The sequence below is a fragment of the Larus michahellis genome, chromosome 4 (assembly GCF_964199755.1).
Source record: "Larus michahellis chromosome 4, bLarMic1.1, whole genome shotgun sequence".
Lineage (NCBI taxonomy): Eukaryota > Metazoa > Chordata > Aves > Charadriiformes > Laridae > Larus > Larus michahellis.
This window is the reverse complement of record NC_133899.1, coordinates 46,676,261-46,697,120: the sequence shown is the minus strand read 5'-3', so window position 1 is coordinate 46,697,120 and position 20,860 is coordinate 46,676,261. Positions and strand designations below refer to the sequence as shown.

Below are 20,860 nucleotides of genomic sequence, written 5' to 3'. Positions count from 1 at the left end.
CGTCTAGGGGATTAGCGTGGGGTTACTCTGTAATTCCCAGCCCAGCGTATTGAACAGCAGCAACAGCCACTGCAGGACCACTCCTCTCTTAACCCTGCTGTTCACTGTCACTCTGGATTTATTAGAAGTTCCCCGCCCCCCCCCGCCCCCGGGTATTTAAAAATTAAAATGGGACTGGCCTGTAATCCTCTGTCTGCCAGGAGAGAGTGGCACCTAATCCAGCAGCTGTGTTGCGGCCATTACCAGTGCTAGCCCTGGCGGTTTGCAGCCAGTTCCTGTGCTTCCCTGAACTCTTAGTGATGGCTGAACGTGGAATACACCCAGCAAGGAAGGGGCTCCAAGATGCCCTCAAGAAGACAGATCAGACCTGAAACCTAACTGCTACCTGGTTTTCCAGGGCAGCTCTCCCGAGCGTCACGAGGTGCAGCAGCAGCCGGAGCATGGCTCTGCAAACCCCATCCCCACGCTGCACACAGCCCCCCGTCCCAGCCCCGGCACCTCCACGCTGCTCTCCCACCCTGCGTACCTCTGAAGGGACCACCAGTCTCCCCAGAAGCAGGGCGGCTGACAGCAGCGCAGACAGCACGCTTATTTTTCCCCTTGGATCAAAACAACTTCAAACGGCAGACTTCAGAGAGCTGAAAAGTCTAGTTAGCGCATATGCTGTTCTGCGGGAGCCTTTGATTATCCTTCAGATATTTTTAGAGCCCCTTGTAAGCGAGCTGTGGCTCCGTTCGTGTGGCAAGAGCTCTGCGAGAAGCAGCCTCTGGTCCCCTTGTGCCCACTGCACTGTGCCACCATGGAGCCAGACCCAGCACCGCCCCGACGCCTGCCCCGTCCCCCCTCCGATTTAAACACCTCAGGGGGGCACCCACTTAAACCCACTGATGTGCTCGGCTGCCCATGTTTTCCCTCCAGGAAAGGTAGATAGGGAAGAACAGCCCCCAGGAAGCACCGCAAACCCCCTCTGGTTATGCCCGCAAGCCCTCAGCGTCGCAGGCACCACAGTCCTCCTGTTTCCAGGAGGAAACAACACAATGGGTATTTTTGCTAAATCACGTTTTAAGTGCCAGCTGCTAACAGCAGCCATCTCTGTGGAGCACATCCAGGACACCAGCAGAGCCGGGGAAAAGCACGCCGGGCTTCAATGCTATGACAACCACCGCAGAGGAATTTTTCAATTTCCTTTTCACTCATATTGACATGAGAATCAGTGGTTCTAAAAATGAAGGGCACCTTTAGCCCTAGATCGGATAAATTTGTGCAAGTTTCCCTTCCTGACACCGGCTCAGATTGTGCACTTGGCTTGAAGGGATCTTGCTTTTAAGTCCTTGGTTTGAAGTTGTCAGCAAGGAGGCTGATCACTGCCAACAGCGGCGGTCAAGAGTCCACAGCACAAAACCACTTCTAGGAAATTAATTACAAATCAGCAATGCATTTCACACGCCGCTCTAAGTCTTTACACACGGTTGAGCTGCTGAAAGTGAAGCATTGTCCTGCTTTGTGTGCTGCTAATTGACTAGTGAAGGCAAAACCCCAGAGATGCAGTTTCCATCGCTGGCAGCCGGGTGTCCAGCAAACCCAGAGCCCATTAGGTTGGAGCTAAGCCCTGACAACCACCAGGATTTTGCTGAGCTTGCCTACTGCTCAAAAATAAGCAATTTTAAACCATTACAGTGAAAGCTGCCAGAAAGCAGCAAATTGTTTGTAATACTTGGACTGCTCGATGACTTCGAGGAAGTCATTAAAAGCAACCTTTTCTATGGGATCACTGATTTGGGGCTATTTTCACTTCTGAGTCTGTAAATTACCTCTTGCTTACAGGCCCTGTGTCTACCGCCCCTGGTTAAAATTGTGGGGCATTCACTCTGAAACCAGCGCTTCTGCCCGGCCCATCACCCGCAGGGAATAACGCGTCCCCACGCATGCACGCACGCACGCACGCATGCACGCTTCCCCCGGGCCCAGAGCCCTCTCAGACCAAACCTCCCTCGAAGCCAGAATTTCCACCCAAATTTCCTTTCCTTTGGGAGGACCAGCAAGCTGTGTAGCACTGGCACCTTACAACCAGAACAGCCACCAGTGGGACACAGCTGGGCGTCAGGTTAAAGTCCAACACTGTGAGCATCCATATGACAGTGGAACATCAAAGGGGGAGCGAAAACCTCTTTATACCATATGGATGCATTGTGTTAAATGTTTGCTAGAGGGCTAAACTGCTTGCCCGCTTCATGGAACGCTGGTTTATCCGCTGGTATGCATTCCTGGATATCCATACCCGGGATCAATTGGAAAACTGAGATTGCTCCAGACCCAGTTAAATTAAAGAGACAGTCCTGTTAATGAAAGCTTTCACCTCTATGTACAGAAGCTCGGCAATACTAGCAGTATCAACACTCGCAGTACGCAGTGCCACATACAGGATCCATGCAGTCAGCTGCACAGCTTCCTCCTGTGCTTTCTGGTTCCCCCCACTGACACACAGACACATTTACAGCTGAGTGAGCAACTTTTTGAGCTGGAAGGATCTTTTTCTGCCTATGTTTCTCTCTAGCTGCGGTTTGCACCCTGTAGCCGGGATGGCCCAGACCTTTGCAACGTCCTCCCTCTTTGCACTGCCGAGCAAACCTGAACTGCAGCGACAGAAGGATGGCCCATGATCCCTGCTGTGCCTTCCTGTTGGGGTGTATCTCCAGCAGCAGCCAGGATGAGCCCAAGAAGCCTGTTTTCAGCTCTGGCAGCTGTTTGGTGAGAAAACACACTCACAGTCCAGTGCTAAACCACGGACACTCGTACTTGTTTCAAAGGTTGGCTCTCTTGCCCACACTAATTTAGCGGATATAAGAACCTCCACGTGCAGAATTACTATTATTTCATTGAACTATTTTAAAAGTTGCACCTTTAGTTAATCCATCATGGATGCAGCCTCAACCAAAACTTTCATGTCAAAGAAGAAGAATCCAAAGTTAAACCAGCCCTTTGCAGAAAAAGCCCAGCTTCCCCTGGCTTTGGAACACGTAGAGCTCAGGAAAAGACTCTCCATCCTTCAAACCAAACCAGGTACACAGGCAAGCCAAAGATACCACTGCTGTACCCCACTAGAAAGGGAGTGCAGAGATTGCAAGGGCACCCACTCCGCAGCCCTGCCCGACCATGGCATGTGGTGACACAGGGCAGCCACAGGCTTACCTGTGGTAAGACGGTGCAGCTCCCCAGTTCAAGACAGTGAACTATTGGGGAGAGTCCAGCAGAGGGCTACGAAGATTATCAGGGGTCTGGAGCACCTCTCTTATGAGGAAAGGCTGAGAGACCTGGGTCTGTTCAGCCTGGAGAAGAGAAGGCTGAGAGGGGACCTCATCAATGCTTATAAGTATCTAAAGGGCAGGTGTCAAGAGGATGGGGCCAGACTCCTCAGTGGTGTTTGGCAACAGGACAAGGGGCAACGGGCACAAACTAGAACACAGGAAATTCTGTCTCAACACGAAGAAAAACTTCTTTACTCTGAGGGTGGCAGAGCACTGGACCAGGCTGCCCAGAGGGGCTGTGGAGTCTCCTCTGGAGATACTCAAAACCCGCCTGGATGTGTTCCTGCCCAGCCTGCTGCAGGGGAACCTGCTCTGGCAGGGGGGTTGGCCTAAATCGTCTCCGAAAGTCCCTTCCAACCCCTGCCATTCTGTGATTCTGTGATCACAGGACACGCAGGACCTGCTCACCAAGGGGCTGCAGTTACACCCAGCAGGAAGGAGAGCTACCAGCACCTCAGAGGGGTGCAACTGACCCTTCTGGATAAATTACCTCTGGACCTACTCCTTACAGTTGTGGGCTGGGGAAAAGGGAGTGCATCCCCCTTAGATGCCCTTGCTCTGGTAAAATTTTTACATTAACCTTTAAGAACAACGTAAAGAATTAGCAACCCAACTTGGTAAATTTAAATGTTTTTTTATTAACAATCATTTTACATTACAAGGATAATATGACAAAAGGAAGATTCTCGTGTACATACTATGATATATCAACATAGCTCTATTCGTATCCAGTGTCCTAGGTCCTTTCACACAGGTACTATAAAGCATAGTCTGTAAAGTAATAACTTTTTAATGTTCTCCAAAAGAGTGATATTAACATATTAATACATATGTAGTAATAGACGTCTAGATATTTTTCTCTCATTTTGTGTGTGTGTGTGTGTGTGTGTGTGGGGTGGGTGGGTGGGTGGGTGAGAGATTGCTTGAAACAGTTCAGCAGGGCTGTGCTTGGACGTGGATATGGAGAGGTTTGAGGCAAAACCTCCTTGTTTTCTGGAAGTAGAAATGCATTTTTGCCAACAGTCGGGTGAGTGAGTCTATGAGGATGCCAAAACTGGCAGAAAACTCCGTAGCCCTCCTATAGCATTCGGGACATTACAGCAAATGAGACATGGTTCCCCCACGTAGCCCAGCGAGCTTATTCGACATGAGGTGCAGTGCATGGGAGCCCCGTGCCGGGCGGCAGCACCGCCGGCACGGGCGGGCGGGCGGGCGGCGAGGCCGCGGGCTGAGCCTAGGTGAGTGTCAGTGGCATCTGAAGGAGGAGGCTGGGGGCGAGGAAACCGTCTCTTGAGGTTTGTGAGGAACACGTGCCGGGGAGCTCCCCGCCAGCGCTGGGCGGCCGAGGGGCTGCGGCGGAGCAGGGAGCCGCCGGCAGGCGGGTTGCGGCTGAGGTGGATTACCAGTTGTGTGGAGGAGAGAGGCCTGGGAGAGGGTGCTGAGGTGTGTGACAGGGCTTGGGGGGAGCTTGCACAGCGTCTGCTCGTGCAATACCAGTGTAACGAGTCATTCGGCCGTCGGGAATCATAACCCACCCCCCTCCCCACCGAAGCCAACCATTAAAACAAACGGCGATGAGTGCAGTGGTTGCCAGGCCCAGCGTGGGAGCTGCAAAGCCAAACCTCCGTGCCTCCCCGTCGACCCTTGTGGGGAAGCAGCACGGTGACCCACCACCCGCTGCCAGCCCGGCCAGAGGTGCCTCTTGGGTCCCCCGGGTACCAGCCAAGGCCTTCACCCTGCAGCGGGGTCAGTGTCCTACGAGCGGCTGTGTGAAGGGAGGAATGGAGGGATGAGGCGGCTGTCCGTCCCGCAGGCATCGGCAGACTCTCGGGGAAGGCTGATCCATTGCCCGGATCCACCCCCTGTCCCAGCACGGAAATGCCTGTCATGTGAAAATAGGTGTCTCTTTGCACGGCCAGGGCAAGAGGGCTGCACCCTTCGGCGCTTCAGTCCGGCAAGGTCAGCACGCCGCGTGTTGGGGCCCAAAGGCACACGTGTGCCACCGACCACATCTTCCACACAATCACATCATTCCCTTTCCTGCAGAAAACCACCTGGGCCCCTGGCCAGGCAGGCTGCTCACCGGCCGAGGAGCGGCTGCAAGACCCAAGGGAGCGGAGCGGCTCCTGCAGCGGAGCAGTGGCCGGCCTGACCCGACAGAGCCGCACGTGCCTCCCCAATGGGGCTGGCATGCTCCCATCCCTATCACACCGAATTCGCAGTCCCTTCTCATTCGTGCTGCTCCAGCTCCGTACGCCATCCCTGCCACCTCCGACCGCCTGGCAGCGACCCTCCCTCCACTCAGTAAGGCCTTTGCTCTCCTGCTACCTTTACCCCAGCACCATGGCTGCCTCGCTGGCTGATGCCTGCGAGCAAACCCATGCTCTCACCAGCTGCTGCACGGGGTCTCCCCGGCAGCATGCCGGTGATGGCCAAGGAACGCCAGGTGGAACAGCAGAAAGCCACGTTCTCATGGCACCAGTGCCCGCAGTTGCCAACCGCATCCGTGCAGAGAGAGAAAAGTGCATATGAGGGTGGGATATGTATCTGTCCATGCGTGAACACACAGGACCTCAGCCAGAGGCTTACTTGGGAGAAGACAAGGACACTCGAGCATTTTCCCCCACCAAGACATTCCCCTATTACATAAAACCTTATTTAGCACTTGGTTAACATGCCTGCAAGGAAACCCCTTGCCCTAACCACAGCAAAGTCCCTCTCCATAGAGTGCTATACACATAAATGTAGGCCTCAGTGTATGGCTAAAACTATCCCAAAGTCCAGAGTCTTCAGTGTTACGTGCCTTGTGCCAGAACACAGGGCCAGCCTTACACAAGGGTGGTTGAATCTATCTCTATATTATATCTTTATATCTATCGAAAACATAGAAATATATAAATATATAGGATTTTATTTATAGATATATAAGCATGTGATTTTAATCTTTTGTACTGTGTGTATATGTACTGGGATGTGCGTATATACAATATATAGACCATATGCATATGTACTGTATACATACACTAGCTTACATGCACACACATCATACGTGTCTCCAAGGGAGACAGGAATTGCATAGGCATTACTGCATTGAATACAATGGCTGGGGGACCGACGTACCTTTTCTCTGCTTTTAAGACCTCTTTCGACAGGGCTGAGAGGGGAATCTGCAAAAGCAGAGGCTGTTGCTGCTTATTTGCAAGCCGGCTGTCTAGGCTGTCTTACCCACTGGCCAAACAAACAGCAATCCTCATGAGATAAGAAAGAAAAGAGAGCTCGAAGACCCCGTGGGCCACCTGCTTGAGTTTGTGCTGTGAGAAAGAGATGGACCGAGCCTGAATCACGTCTGAGGAGTCATATCAGCAAAAGCGCGACCAGCACAGGGGACACTGCCACGGTCAGCTCGAGACCCAGGGCAGACGACACACCGGGACCCTGCCCACTGTGTCCCCTCGCAAACCCCGTGACTCCTGCCTGCTTTTGCTGGTATGGGAAGAGCTTTGGTCTCTTGTGAGGATTATCCCTGTTGAGTTCGGTCTCGCGGCCGGAGGGCCCGGACCCCTGCGGCCACTGGCGAGCCCTGCAGAAGGACATGTCTGCATGTGCTTCACGGATTTCTGCTTCACAGCAGGGTAAAGGAGGCAAGGAGCCTGAGCAAAAAGCGGGGAGGGGAAATTGGCAACAAAAAAACCCACGGGCTAGAAATACAAACCCGAGGATCTGGAGAAGTGTGCATTATTCACAGTCAGATGCCATAGCTAAGAGGCGGGGGGAAGGAGAGAATAAAGAGCTCATTTGAGAAAAAGCTAAACCCTTGCGGCCGACGCAGTTCAAGATGCTGTGAGCAACACGTTGAAAACAACCTCCTCTCGTTTGCTCAGCACAGCAGGAAAGGCATTGATTAAACCCAACGCATGGCCATCTCCGAGCCTCCCTCTGTGCCCCGCCGGGCCCTCCCCATGCCTGTTGCCACCCCCCCGCCTCCCGGCCTCGCTGCCCGGGGGTTTGCAAACCGGGCACGGAAAGGCGGTGGCTCCCAGGAAAGGCTGGGCAGGTGGGGCACTGGGAAGCCAGGGGCACTTTGCATTGGTACTCCTCCCTCCTCCCTATCTTGCTCATGCCGGCAGTCACGTTTCCATCCACAGAATATCCATGGGAGTAACCGCTACAGATCTGAGATAGGCGGGTAAACCTAGAGGGAAAGCCTGCAAAGCACCCACATTTTTGTCTAGGACAAAGGCCGGCTTTATTTTCTGACGTGAGGGACACAGGGTATTGTTTGTGCTGGGGAAGCCAGGCCGGGCTGGCTGTTCCGCCAAGCCCCCATCACCAATGCAGGGGGTCTCTGACCTTTCCCATCGCGGGTACCTGCCACGTCCCATGGCAGGGAATCATGCTTCCTACCCACGCTGCTCACAGGTGCACGCAAAGTCATTTGCGAAAGAAACAGGCGCTTTGCCTTTGCCAACTGACTGCCTGGAGAAAAAAACACCACTTGCCCGCACGTTTCGCTCTGCCAATCAGGAATAAGAGCAGCCGGTGAAAGATGTCACTGACGAGAGCGGGATTTGCAAACAAACCAACGGAAAGGAGTGACAAATTATTTCTGAACAAGCCTCTGGCAGCTCCTACTTTGCCGACAGGGCAAGGCACCGTTTTCTCCCCAGTGGCAAAAGTAAAGAGGCTCAGAGCAGGAGTTGTAAACGGGCCTCTCAGGCGGCTCAGCACAGGCCCTGGGGGATCGCTCTTGTCTGCAAAGGTGTCTAGAGACTGTCCCCAAGTGTCCCTTCCCTCCACGCAGACCAGGCACTTTGACAGGCCTCTGCGACAGAGCCACGTGCCGAGGAGCTTTCACTGCTCCAAACAGAAAGGCAGGTGCTTTTTTCCCCCCAGACAAAGAGCTATGGAGTTAAGCAAAGGAAAGAGAAAATGGGGGAAAAAAGGGGAGGAGGGAAACTCTCTTTACAGCCTCTTCGACAGCCACAGCATCAAATATCTTTGTTACTTTTGCTTCTGGTGCTGCGTGAATGCTCGACAAGGAAGACTCTCCCCCCCGGGCCCATTCCCCTCTGTGCGCCAGTTCACTTCTTGTCTCCAACACCTACGTTCACCTTGCCCATCTCCAGGCCAGAGACTAACGGAACAGCAATTCTCCTATCTTTTTTTTCTCTTCTCTTTTTTTTCTTTTCACGTCTCCTCAAATTTGAACTGCGGAGGGAGGCTGCCATGTCCCCGGCAGGGAGCAGCTCCGTCAGCTTTGTGGCAGCACCCCGAGCAGAGCTGACTCGCCAGGCCTGCGGGGCTACACGCACCTCACATGGAGAGATCCCTATTTTACCGTCAGGCAAACAACCGCCCAAGCCTGCACAGCTGGCAGAGGGTTTCCAGTTTAATCTTTACTCCTCTAGATGAATGGGTCCATTCGATCACATCACTTATTGTGGGAAAGACAGGAAAAAAAGCAAGCAAAGCCATTTTTTTTTTTGCTTGCTAGGTGTTGCACATCAATGCCCCTGCACTGCGATGGCGTGATGCCCTGACCTGCTCGCGACGTTTCCACGAGGACGGCAGGGAGAGGACGGCAGGGAGAAGCGCCTGGCACCTGCGGCCCCACCGGCGGTTTGATGGGTGGCCCTGGCGCAGGTGGCCCCATCCTGCCCAAGCCAGCCCACGGGCTGCACACGCCATCTGAGGTAAGGCAGAGGGGTCAGGGAGTAAGTGCTATGGAGGGTATGCCGCCTGCCCAGCCCTCGCCGCTACATTTGCGGGGTCCGCTCTGCTCCCCTCGGACCCTTGAGCCCCATTTTACAGCAAAGGGGGAAGAGTCAGGAGGCAAGGACTGGCCACCGCTAGTGCTTCAGGCGGGCTCAGTCCCTCCTCAGTCCCATAGGGACAGAGGGGAAGCACTGCCAAAACCCTGCCCAGCACCAGTCTAGCTGTTCCTGTGGGGTCTGAAAGCTGAGCCAGTACGTAGAGGCTTGGCTGCAGGCCTCTGCCCGGTGCCGGCCGCGTAGTTCTGCTGAGGGCAAAGGGGTCAGCTCGCGGGAGGTGAGCGAGACCTAGGTAGAAGTGCGTGTTTTCCAGGGGAAGACAGTGCGTGAACCCTGGCAGTGAAAGTGACTCCGAGAGAGATCGGTTCCAAACATGCTACATCTCCATTGAAAACAAACAAAAAAGTTTAAAAAATAAAATAATATTATATAATTATATATATTTATATAAATGAAAAGCTATCAACTAGCAGCAATGGTTCTAGAGATATCTTAGCACCAAGACCAAGGGCAGGGGTGTAACAGGAGAAAGGAAAGGTTCAGTGTTGCTGATACCACCATCATGTTTCCAAACAACACAGCTTGGCACAAAGCTCGTCCCTCTGGGAAGTGAGAACATGTCGGCTCGGACACTTTCTGGACAACAGGTTCTCACTCCCACGATGGTCTGGTCAGGTTGGTGCTGTCCATGCCGCATCAGCGGGGCAAGGCACTAGCATCTGTGGAGTTTTTGCACCTTTGTGGGTTTTTTTTGTTTGGTTTTTTTTCTTTTTTTTTTTCTTTTTTTTTTTTTTTTTGCTTTTCTAACCTGAAGTGATATTGTGTGAACGCTTGGAGCTCATTTAAGAATAAAACAAAGAACCCCAAGCCCACAGAACAATCTCTTTGTGATGGAAGGTGCAAGTCCCCCATTCACATTTCAGCTGGACTCCGCATCCCTTCAAGAAAGGAAGAAATATTTCGCAGAAAGAAGCAGAACATCCCTTCTTCCTGCTGTCATCAGTCTGCTGTGCTGTGGAACATGTTACCTTGGTCACAAGAGAATACGTGAACCTTTGTAGGACATCATCACATGAATATAATCCAAGATAAACTTGCATTGATAGCTCCTGCCACCAAACCGCAGCAGGTTTTTCTTTCAGTCATTCCAAACAAAACAAAACACAACAAAACAAAAAACCCACAACAATCTAGGATTATAAAGACATAGTATAAATAATGTAAATTAGAATATAATTTTTTAAGCCTTTGAATCTCCGCCCAGAGATGGCTCTTGACTCATTGGCTGTCTAGCTTCCACAGCAGCCCTGGTTTTGAATGAATAGTTGTATATATATATATTTTTATCTCCTACAATATAAAAATATAAATGCAAAAATTTCCCCCTGCCTTCTCTATTTTGCTATTTTATAGTCTGCACATGACATCATGTTATAATATATGTATGATAGACTGGTACTACGGTTATCATAAAAGGAGCTGAAAGCCAAGTATTACTCTACAGCCCAAAAGTAGGGAGAACTGAGAAAGGGGCATCACAGTTTAGTGGAGGCATTTGTTTCTCAATCGGAAGAAAAACCCCAAATCAGGCCCCCAGCCTTGCTCTCCTGCCAGCAATCGCTGAGTGAAGAAAGCTCCCACTCGAGCGAAGAGAACTGGGTGGAGATGGAGAGACGGGGGCAACATAAACGCACGGGATGCTCTGTCGGAAATCAGAAATCTGACGGTCGTCAACAAAAGGCTCAAATGGCTCAATAACTGGACTGAACAACGGAAAGAGAGGCAGAGATTAAAACTGAGGGGAAAAGAACCAACCAACCAACCCCGAAACAAAACAACACAAAAAACAAGCCAACAAACCGACAACACACATACAAAGGAAACCGCCGGGAGGATGAGGCTGACAAAGACCCGTCGTCTAGCTTATAGATCATTAGGTTTGAACATGTAGAGTATGGCCCCAGCACATGCTTCTGAAGAATGAAATGTTGCCACCTACACTGCAGCTGCCATGGTTGGAGACACCAGTAAATGTCTAAACATTGTCTCAATCTTTAAAATTCTGCTTAGCTTCTATCAGACGCACATCGTCTTAACTTTTAAATTTTCAGTGTGGGTTTTTCCTTAATATATATAATATATATATATATTTTATATAATATATCAAAGTTTAGAGTATAGATTAAAAAAATTATTCAACAGCTTTCTGATCTGAGGCATTCCTTCCTAAATATCAGGGTAAAACTCAGAGCCATGGTCCATGCTCTGCAACATCGGCTTCTGATCAAGAGACGACATCCTGCTCAGCATTTCGGCTGACAGCGCGTAACTATTGCCCGACTTCTCCTCGAACCAACTATCTAGCGCCCTTTTGCAATCGAAGTTGGCAATGGGCGGCCCGTTAACAGCAATCGTCAACAGATCACTGAGCTGCTCCAGCGTGAGCCGAGAGCGGTTGTTTTTGCGCACTCTCTGCAGGGCCGTGCGCCCCTTCTCACAGCAGGCCGATGAGGTGGGAAGGACTTTGAGGATCTGAACTATTTTATTTAGGAGGGGGAATCTCTGTTTGTATTTACAAATGTGACTGAGCAAGTCTTTAAAACCATTTTTGGTATAATAATCCACCTTGAGTTCTCGCCACTCCATCAGCAGACTCCCTCGGGTGTCCATCCCCTCTCTGCAAACCTCTCTGGAAAATGATGGGACCATCTCCAGGTGTTCAAATATTTGTACCATATCCTCCTTCCCATAGCTCATGAGCTCATCAGTGCTTCTGGGCCAAGCTGCAAGGTCAAATACCTGACAGGCCTTCACAAATGTCCGGCTACGGGAATCAAACCTTTGGGCTAGGATCACCTGGGTCTTCTGGCAGATCTTTTCTCTGATTGACTGGAATTTGGCTTCAGCCACCCGTAGGTTTTTCACAGCAATGCCATTAAAGCTTTCACGGAAGTTTTCCTCAAATTCCTGCAAGTACTCCCCAGGCGAGTCTGCTAACCGGCTGATCTCCTGGATGGCTTCCTCTATTTTATCGTCCACCTGTGACACAAGAAGGTACTCCCCTTGGAAGACATAGGCAAGGCGTGAAAGCACAGCAATCACATCCAGGAGGAAGTAGATGAGTTTAATCGACTGGTAGTCCATCAGGAACTGCAGGAGGGCCAATGCAATGGCAGAAGCGTCTGCCCTTTGGGTCTGGCCACTGACATCTTTGAGATGGGCCACAACCTCAAGGTAGTCCTTGATTAGAGCATTGAGCACATTCTGCTCCCCAATGATCCACTTCACTGCTCGAATGTCCCCCAAGAACTCGGTCTCCTCGCACAGAGTGGCAGCAGTAACCCTCAACTCGCACATGAGTCGGGGAGAGTAACGATAGAAACTGAGCAGTTGCTTCAAATTGTTTTCTAGCTCCTCCAGGCATGGCAGTTCCTTCCCGCTGATTGCATCCAAGATTTCCAAGTGGGGCCTGTGTACCATAAAGGGCAGGCAGAGAAGCCAAGGCAAGGTCTTTCTGATTGTCATGTACAAGTTGGCTCTCAGGCTGGCTGTAATGTTAGCACCATCAACTCCCAAGCCAATAGTCGGCTTCTCGTCCTGCAGTCGTATTCCCAGGCTGGAAAAAGCCCTGTCTAACGCTTGGAGGTAACTGTCTGTTGTAGAAAAGCCCAGTTCCTGAAGAGACAGGAATTCAGTTGCTGGAGGCCCATCACTGCTTGTGTACTGTACATAAACTGCAACCGTGTCTGCAAGTAAGTCATCGCTCTGCCCGTCCAGAATGATGCTGAGGAAGGGAGACTGTCGGATGCGTTCAACCAGGTCCTCTCGAAGAGCCCGGGCGATATGGTGGATTAAGATTTGGCAGTCTCCCTCATTCATGTATTGATCCACCACCTTGAGTTCGCATTTTCTCAGTAGTTCTGCCAGAGGCCGAAAGTCGTAGTAGGGCCTGCCCTCCAGGGCCAAGTGGTAGGCTGTGTTGAAGAGCAGGGTCATATTTCGGCACATCTCTTCTGTCTTCTCTGGGTGCATCCTGAGCTTGTAAAGCTGCAGGCACTTCTTGTGGAGGTTGCTCTGGCTGTGAAGCTTTATCGTGTGTATCTTGAACTGCTTTGAGCCAATGATGAAGGCTGAAGTCCGCGAGGATTGCACTGTGTACTGCCTACAGACATGGCACCACATTTCATTCAATGTCGGGGAGTACCGCAGAAACCAAAACTTTTTAAGCCACTCTTGCTTGAACCGTCGTATCCTCCGGCCCGTCGCAGAAGACATTTTGGAAGGCTCGTCTGTAGCAGCAATCATGTCATTGGAAACTGACTCATCAGCAGAATCCACCTCTTGGTCGTCGTCCTCCATGATGGTGGGAACAGAGATGATGCTTTCTGAAGCTGTAAGAAAAAAAAAAGGAAAAAAATATGGCATTTACAAAGTTGCTGAGCTAGAGAAACATCCTACTGGTGACAGCAGAGCACTGCCTGATGAGCTGGCCACAACCTGCCGTCTCCTGCCTACAATGCACTACAGGTAGAATTAGAATCATGGCTTTGAAGGGAAAATAAATCAATGTTTCTGCATGTGAACTTTGTCTCCAACGTGCCACAATGAATAGCAAGAAATGACACTACATCCTGGCCACTTGCACAATACATGGTGTGACCCAAATATTCCCTTTAGTGAAGGCTCCTGGCTGCTTGACAGCATGTTCCTGGAGGAAATGGAATGTATCTTCAGAAAGGGACACATGTTTGTGGTAAGGCAGTGGAGGAAACAGAGAGAGTTTTCCAAAAAGGGACACGGTTGGACATCATTTCATACACAAAGAGCGCACATTCCAGTGTTACCACGGAGTCAATCAGACTTTCTTGGTAGCATGTGAGGCACTGCGGAGGGAATTCCGCTGTAAGAGAATGCATCAAAAATACAGCAAACAAACTGTCTGCAATGGAATGTCTTTTTTATTGGCAATGCATTATCGATTACAACGGCAACAAATAGAGCAAGTTGTCATACAGAGTCTTTCCCAGCCAGTGTTTTCCACTGTGCACAGAGCTGTGTCAGCTCCTGGCCCACCCAGTCACAAAACCTGACAACGAATCTTCCATGGAACCACGTGTTCACCTGAATACTCAGAGCAAAATGCTTTAGATGGGTACACAGCACACAGGCATCTCACTACTCTCCTTAGGCAGGGTTTGGAGAATGCTGTTACTCGGCAAGCCTTACCTGTGGGGTCTGAGAACTCTTGGAGCTCGGGTACCTGGGGCTGTAGCACGGGTGGCTCAGGTAACTTCCCAGATCTCAGCATGTCTAACTCGGCCTGCAGCTCCCGGATCTTCTTCTTCAGACGGATGCAGTTGGGGCAAAAGGAGGTGGTGGGGATTTCATGGGAATTGCCTTGTGCGGAGGCCAGTGACAGCTCAGTTGGGCTGTCCGCTTTGAGTGACAGAGGCTCTTCTTCCTCGTCTTCAAGGATGCCCACCTCTTTGGCTGAGCTGAAAGAGGAACCGTGGGGGACCTTCCACTCCCCCTCACTCCGGTTTCTGCTGAGGTTCAGGGAGCTGTGCTGCATGGCACTGCCACACCTCTCAAATATGTCTTCAGCCTGGTATTTAGATGCTTTTCTGATGGAAAGCGGCGTACTTGTTGCTAACTGGTTCTCTTCAAATTTGGCAGACTCCAAGGAAGCCTCCAGGACATCTTTGAAGATGAGGTCAATCTTTTTTTTCTTTGTTTGGGGGTGGGATTCCCCCTCGTCACAGCTGCGCTTGTAGGGGCTCTTTCCTTGCTTAAAGGTGGCGAGTTGGAGAGGCCCTCTCAAGTCCTCTTGAGTTTCCACATTCTTTTCCGACTTTTCCCTCTGCAACTTTTTGTCTCCTGGAAAGAAAAATGAGGGGTGGGGATTATCACCAGGAACCGAGCAACATCCCTCAATCTAAAAATCAAATGAAAAAAGAGCAAAAAGGCAGGCGGAATCCCTGCAGGTCTGCATGTTGTATTACAAACCAGGGAACTGACACAACTCAGTGGAAACCAAGGCTCGTGAGAGGAGGAGCCCTGCTAATGGGCACGTCTGCAAAAACAGAGACAGTCCTGGGTAGCCCCAGCAGAGTAGGACCCACACACTTTAAAGAGAAGAGAAACTACAGGCAGCTTGTTTAACCTGAAGGTATAACCAACCCGCGCTGGAAGAGGACTACAAGGTGAATGACTGATCGCGGTGGAATCTAACACCTAGAGCCCAAGAGCCATTTCGGCTGGCTGGAAGACCTGTGCCTATTTTGACTTGGTAAAAGGTATCAAGCGTACAGCAGTGCAGCGAGAGATTTGGACCATTTCATGACAACCCCAGCATCTGCGCACAACACGGCACAAAGTTTGCAAGCCCCGTTACTCTCGTTCAGTTTGGAGGCTGCTCCAAGTAAAAATAACTTGCACTCTTAAACCCCAAGGTACTCATTGTCAACTGAGCTACAGCAGTGAATGCCCTCCAAGGATGGGACATCTAGCTTGTCCCGGTGGATTCTAACAGTGTGGCCATTCAGTGATTAAAAAAAAAGAAATAATAAAAGCAACCTCATACAAATTATTAATTGTTTAAAATAAAGGGAATAGCCAGATTTCCTTACCTGGAAATTCAAAAGACGATAGGTTTGGCTCAATTTCCATCATTCTTCTATCTTGTAAATAACTTCAAGCATTGATGGCTTCCCAAACAAGACGCTGCGTTATGCTGATTTTTGGTTTTGTTTGCTTTTAAAGTGTATTCATGCTTTCATAAGAGTTACGGAGCAAAAGCTACCATTCCCTCTCTAAGGAGAGCAATGCTAAGAATGCAGAAAAGATGCAAGACTCGAAACAGTTAGAGTAAGGCACCGTAAAAAGGGCTGGCCCGAATGGCAGGGATTTTGCACTGGGTTTTGATGCTGGTTGGCAAACCCAGCCACTTCTTGAGTGAATCCATAACAACAGATCTCATTTTCAGCACAGTGATGAGAGTTTCTATGGGCAAAGCTCTGAGTCTCTGTCTTAGTATTTCCCGTTACCAACTATAATGACTACTGGCAGAGGTAGGGATTTAGAGAACGGATTCTTCTTTTTCAGTGATTTTTTCCCCCAACCAACTGAGTGGTTCAGCCCTATGGAAAAGCTAGAAATCACAAGACGATCCCTCATATTATTGGTCTCAACTCTATTGATGAGGCGGGTCAGAAATTACCAATGGAAACAAAACCCAGGAGCTGTGACATTTTTCTGTCAGTTAATAAAGCATGCCACTTCACTCGGCAGGCTCATCTGCAGGGGATTTGAAACTTTTTAAATAGAAAGTGACTCAACAGATTTTGGTGCTGCTCCCTGACCACCTCCCAGTCCCCTCCCAGCTGAGGCTGGATGCCTCACAAGTCTAGCAATGGCCCATGATGCTCCATTTTAGCAATGTCTCTGCGCTCCTTTTGTGAAGGAGCCCAGAGTTTTGTGCTGAGCCCAGCTTGCTGCAGGATGAGCTCACCGAGATGTCAGGGGGTTTCTATGATGGTCTCTGCAGCCACATGGGTTTCTACCTGAGCATGTGGTAGCCTATGGCAGGTCCTGAGGAGCCCAGAGGCAGATCTTCACCACGCTCGTAACACAGAGCAGGCTGTGAGTAACCATTTCAGCTCACATAAACCATGACACCATGACATACCATGACTAAAGGCATATCTGTATGGCAGGGCAATCATTTGTAGCCTTGGTGGCCCTCCAGAGCAGCTTCTCCAAGGGCACAGTCTTTCTCTTGCTGTGCTTTCAGAAAGTACTACGCCATCTGGACAACTAACATGTGCATGCGATGCGGCAAAATCACTGCAGCCTGTACCTAATCACTCAGTGATGTTTATTAACATAAAAAAGCACATTCACACCGATGTTAATTCAGAAGTGGGAATTGCCCAAGTACAGCCATCAAGACGTAACACTGCAAGTGCATAATAACTCCAAGGTGATGGAGGATAACCAGCTTTTTCAGGACATCTGATCCACCCCATGATTAAAGAGGAGACACCTTTTACCAAGTCAAGGCAGCAACAGCAGCTGTGTAATAATATACATGGGAACCTTAATTAGAAAGTTGTACTTAGTGTGGCTGCCCCTATGAGGCCCTGTCATTCTGTGGCTAGGCCTGGGAAGAAACGCCCTTAATTAACTTCAGGTCTCGGCATTGTATAGACGAACAGATGCATTAAGAATTTTTGCCTTCCTCTAAAGCTTCCCATATTGCTGACAGTACACTGACCTAAAGGACCGCTGGGTTTGTTCCAGCATGGCTACTCTCAAGATAAGATAACAATTTTTATCCAGGGACGAGTCAATCTGAAAAGTACAAAGCCTCCTGTACGTTGTACGCGCACTCTAAGGTTGTGAGACTAAGGAGTCTCTAGCTGATGTCGCGCTGGTCCCAAATTATCTTTCTGAAGAAAGAGGAGATAAATTAAGCGAGGAAAATGGACATACAAACACACCAAAGAAATCTCTCTTTCATATGTATACCAAACCAGCTGGAGCTCCCTCAAACAAGCTGCTCACAGGAGCCAGAGAAAGCAGCTTGTTCAGAAGAAAAACCTAATGCCTGTCTGTGGGACCACCAGCTTGGCAACCTTCAGGCCAGAAAGTCTTGTGGACAGAGGAGCTCTGTGATCCCCGGGCTTTGCATCAGGCCCTTGCAGCACACACACCACATGATACAACACGGCACATGACACGACAGGACACAGCACAAATCTATCTTGCATGATCTCCATGACAGTGGTTATATTATTCTTCTTGTACACCCATCCATCCATGCCGTGCAGAGCTCTCACCCAGAGGTGCTCTGCTTCTAGAAATGCAGCTGTCTTGGTACACCCTGTGCATCACCTACTTCACCCACCGCACTCGGTCCAACAAGTGTGGCAGCCCAAGGGGATCAGGGGGGAGGCTGGAAACGGAGGGGACTCACCGCTTGTGAGATTTCTGTTGATGGTCTCCTGGGACATACTGTGCAACCGCTTCATGTAATCCTCACTGTACCAGACCCGCAGCTTCTCCCCAGGGAGGATGTCACGGCAGGCACGAAAGTAAATCCTCTCGCTGTGCTGGAAGGCCATCAGGTTCTGCTCCCTCTCCTCCCGGGAGATGATCACGTACCTGAGGGTGAGGTGACAAGGCAGGCGTGAAGCACAAACTTTTCTCCTGTGTCCCCCTTTGCACCAGAATGACAACCACGATGAAGCCAGAATGACCTTCAGAGAGAGCCATAAACACTGCCAGACTGGAAAGCATGGAGTTATAAGTAATGGTGTGCAAATTGCCAGAGATGCAGGACAACGAGCACAGACACCCAGGGAACACTAAGCCAGTGGGTCCATTTCTGCTGTGGCAGGGATGACGGCAATGTACATCCAGTATGAAGGAATATCTCTGCCGGTAATGGTGACACAGACTCTCATGGGCAGAAATATCTTTGCCTAGTGATGGAAACAAGGACTTCTGGATTCCCCCCCATCACTTCACATCCCAGGGCTTTCTCCTTTGTTCTCAGGAGCATCCAGAATATGGCAGGGTACCTCTGCCTGTCTCTTTCCCAAAACCACCATCTTCCTTTTTAGCAGAAAACAGATTTCCTTGCTTCTCTCCTCTTAGACAAGCAGAATTGAGATACTCAGGGCAGAAACAGGGACACCTAATGTACATGGGAGTATTTGCTGGTTGTCCAAAAGAAAACCAAGGACATGCCAGTACTGGAAGGTTTTGCACTTGAGCGTTCAGCAGGGTGTGACATAAAAATACTAACAGCCCTACAAGCCTCAGGAAAGCCCAGCACCACATTTTGGGGATCTCCTGGCAGTGCTGACAGAAAGACCACTTCCTGGGCACGGGGTTTGTTTTCCTGATTTAAAACAGCTAAATTTCACTTCAACAGAAATGTATTATTTCACACTCCAAACAAGTGGCCCTCTGTGCAACTTGGTAAGACAGAGCTATAGCTAGGATCATAGTATTCGCTCTCACGCTCCCCATGCTCTTGCTAGAGGAGATGGAAAAGGCTTGGTAATACTGGTTCCAGCTGCCACCAACACGAGCTCATAACGCCCACCCATTACCAGGAGGAGGCCCTGTCATGGTGCACCCAGACGCAAGAGCAGACCTGAACAGTTCGGAGCTAAAAGCTTTTTCTTCTCTTATGCCATTTGCCATTATTCAGCACTCCCCGCCATAGTAACATCAATGAAGGTGAGCGGCACATGGCTTCTCTGACATCTCCTGCTACTAGTCCTTGTCCAAATGCTCCCTTATATCTCACAGGTAATTCTTTGGCTTAAGAAATCAGTCAGTTTTTCCTTGAATGCTCACCCCTTCTCCAGCCACGTGCACGCACAGATAAAGATACAAGCCCACCTGTGTGTAATCACACCAACCCCCACACATAAGGTCACAAACTTGGTGAAAATTCCCGCAAAACACAGAAAACGAGTCTGCAGTGTCTCAGAGTGCCTCAGACTGAGGCTCCAGCAATTCTGGTTTTAATGTTAAGCAACCGTGCATGTGCCTGCAATCAGCTGTATTTTTCCTAATGTGTGCCACCCAGGATTCTCCGCAATCTTCAGTAATTATTTAAACAGCAGGCTCTGGCACTGCCAAAATTAGCTGAACATTGCCTTTTATTAACCCTTATTTTACTGTTGATCACAAAACAAAGAAACTTTTAAACCACCAGTTTTTGTATTTGAGAAGGAACAGAGGCCTGGACCAGGGTGGTGGGAAGGAGGTCCTGCAACAGCACACGGATAGCCCTGCCAGGCTGTCACTTCTGGGTGTTACTGGATCACGCCACAAAAGGCGTATCAGGTATTCAGACAGTCATGAGAGACACAATCCTTGAGATACAGCAATGTGCTGTGGTCAGTCTGATACCCTGAAGCACAGGAGACGCTAGAAGATGCTCTCCCCAGGCCAAGCAAAATGCCAGGATGCTTCCTAGAACCAGTTAAGGAAAGGCCCTGCGGCAGCTCTGCATCCCGCTGCCCAAACATGAGCAGGAGCAATGGCAAGATCAGGCTGCCCCTGCAAAGGAGGCTTGTTACCTGCAAAGATTTATGACCCTGAAGTCGCTCACAGCTCCTTAGTACAACATAGAGGACCCACATCCCCGCAGCCAGAGACACTGAGGAATTCACGGGGCAGCAGCAAGACGGTCTGTTGTGTTCCCAGCAAACTGCATTTGACAGTGAGATTTAGAAAATTCTCTAAAACACAATTTTGCGTGGGAAGGGGAGAGCCTGGTTAAGTGTTCCTAACAGGGCCCACTTTTAGTATGAAGGATTGTATCAAACATGAGCACGCTTCTCCTGTTTGCTGCTCGCCTCCTGCCTCTAAAGCCCTCCGAGTGCCTGCCTGAGAGCGTCCTTCAGCTCTGCGGCTCCAGCTGCTCCTGGGGCGGTGGGGAGCTGGGAGGCGAGCGCAGGATGGATGGCGTGGGCTGGATGGCGTGAGCTGCGACTGCCGCAACCCTGCAGCCCGGCACCCAGCGCCCGCTCCTGCCCAGCCTCCTGCAGCCACCGGCGCTGCCCATTCCACCCAGAGGTATGAAGAAAGCCCTTAGCAGAGAGTTGTGGAATAAGCCAGTCGCAAACGTGTTTCTTCACAGCTGCTGGCAGCTAGTAACTGGTTTACGCTCCCAGAGAGGAAGCTTTACATCTGGGATACTTCCCTGAGGTAACGTAAATGAGGATGAGATCATCCACATACATGAACCGCTTTCGAACT

The 20,860-nt window shown here is 50.2% G+C and overlaps 1 protein-coding gene across 4 annotated transcripts in view; it reads right to left on the bottom strand.

Moving 5' to 3' along the window:
* Positions 1–3,951: 3,951 nt before the first annotated feature.
* PRDM11 (PR/SET domain 11) overlaps positions 3,952–20,860 on the bottom strand; it is a 51,385-nt gene continuing 34,476 nt past the window's right edge. For 2 of the 4 annotated variants that reach the window (XM_074584333.1, XM_074584332.1), the window contains exons 6-8: positions 18,054–18,241; positions 14,303–14,953; positions 3,952–13,467 (exon numbers count right to left, since the gene is read on the bottom strand). In XM_074584333.1, the coding sequence (XP_074440434.1) occupies positions 11,303–13,467; positions 14,303–14,953; positions 18,054–18,241 (3,004 nt within the window). In that variant the 3' untranslated portion in view covers positions 3,952–11,302. Of the gene's footprint in view, positions 13,468–14,302; positions 14,954–15,705; positions 17,150–18,053; positions 18,242–20,860 lie in introns of those variants that run through there. The other 2 variants (XM_074584335.1, XM_074584334.1) reach the window with 2 other exon arrangements.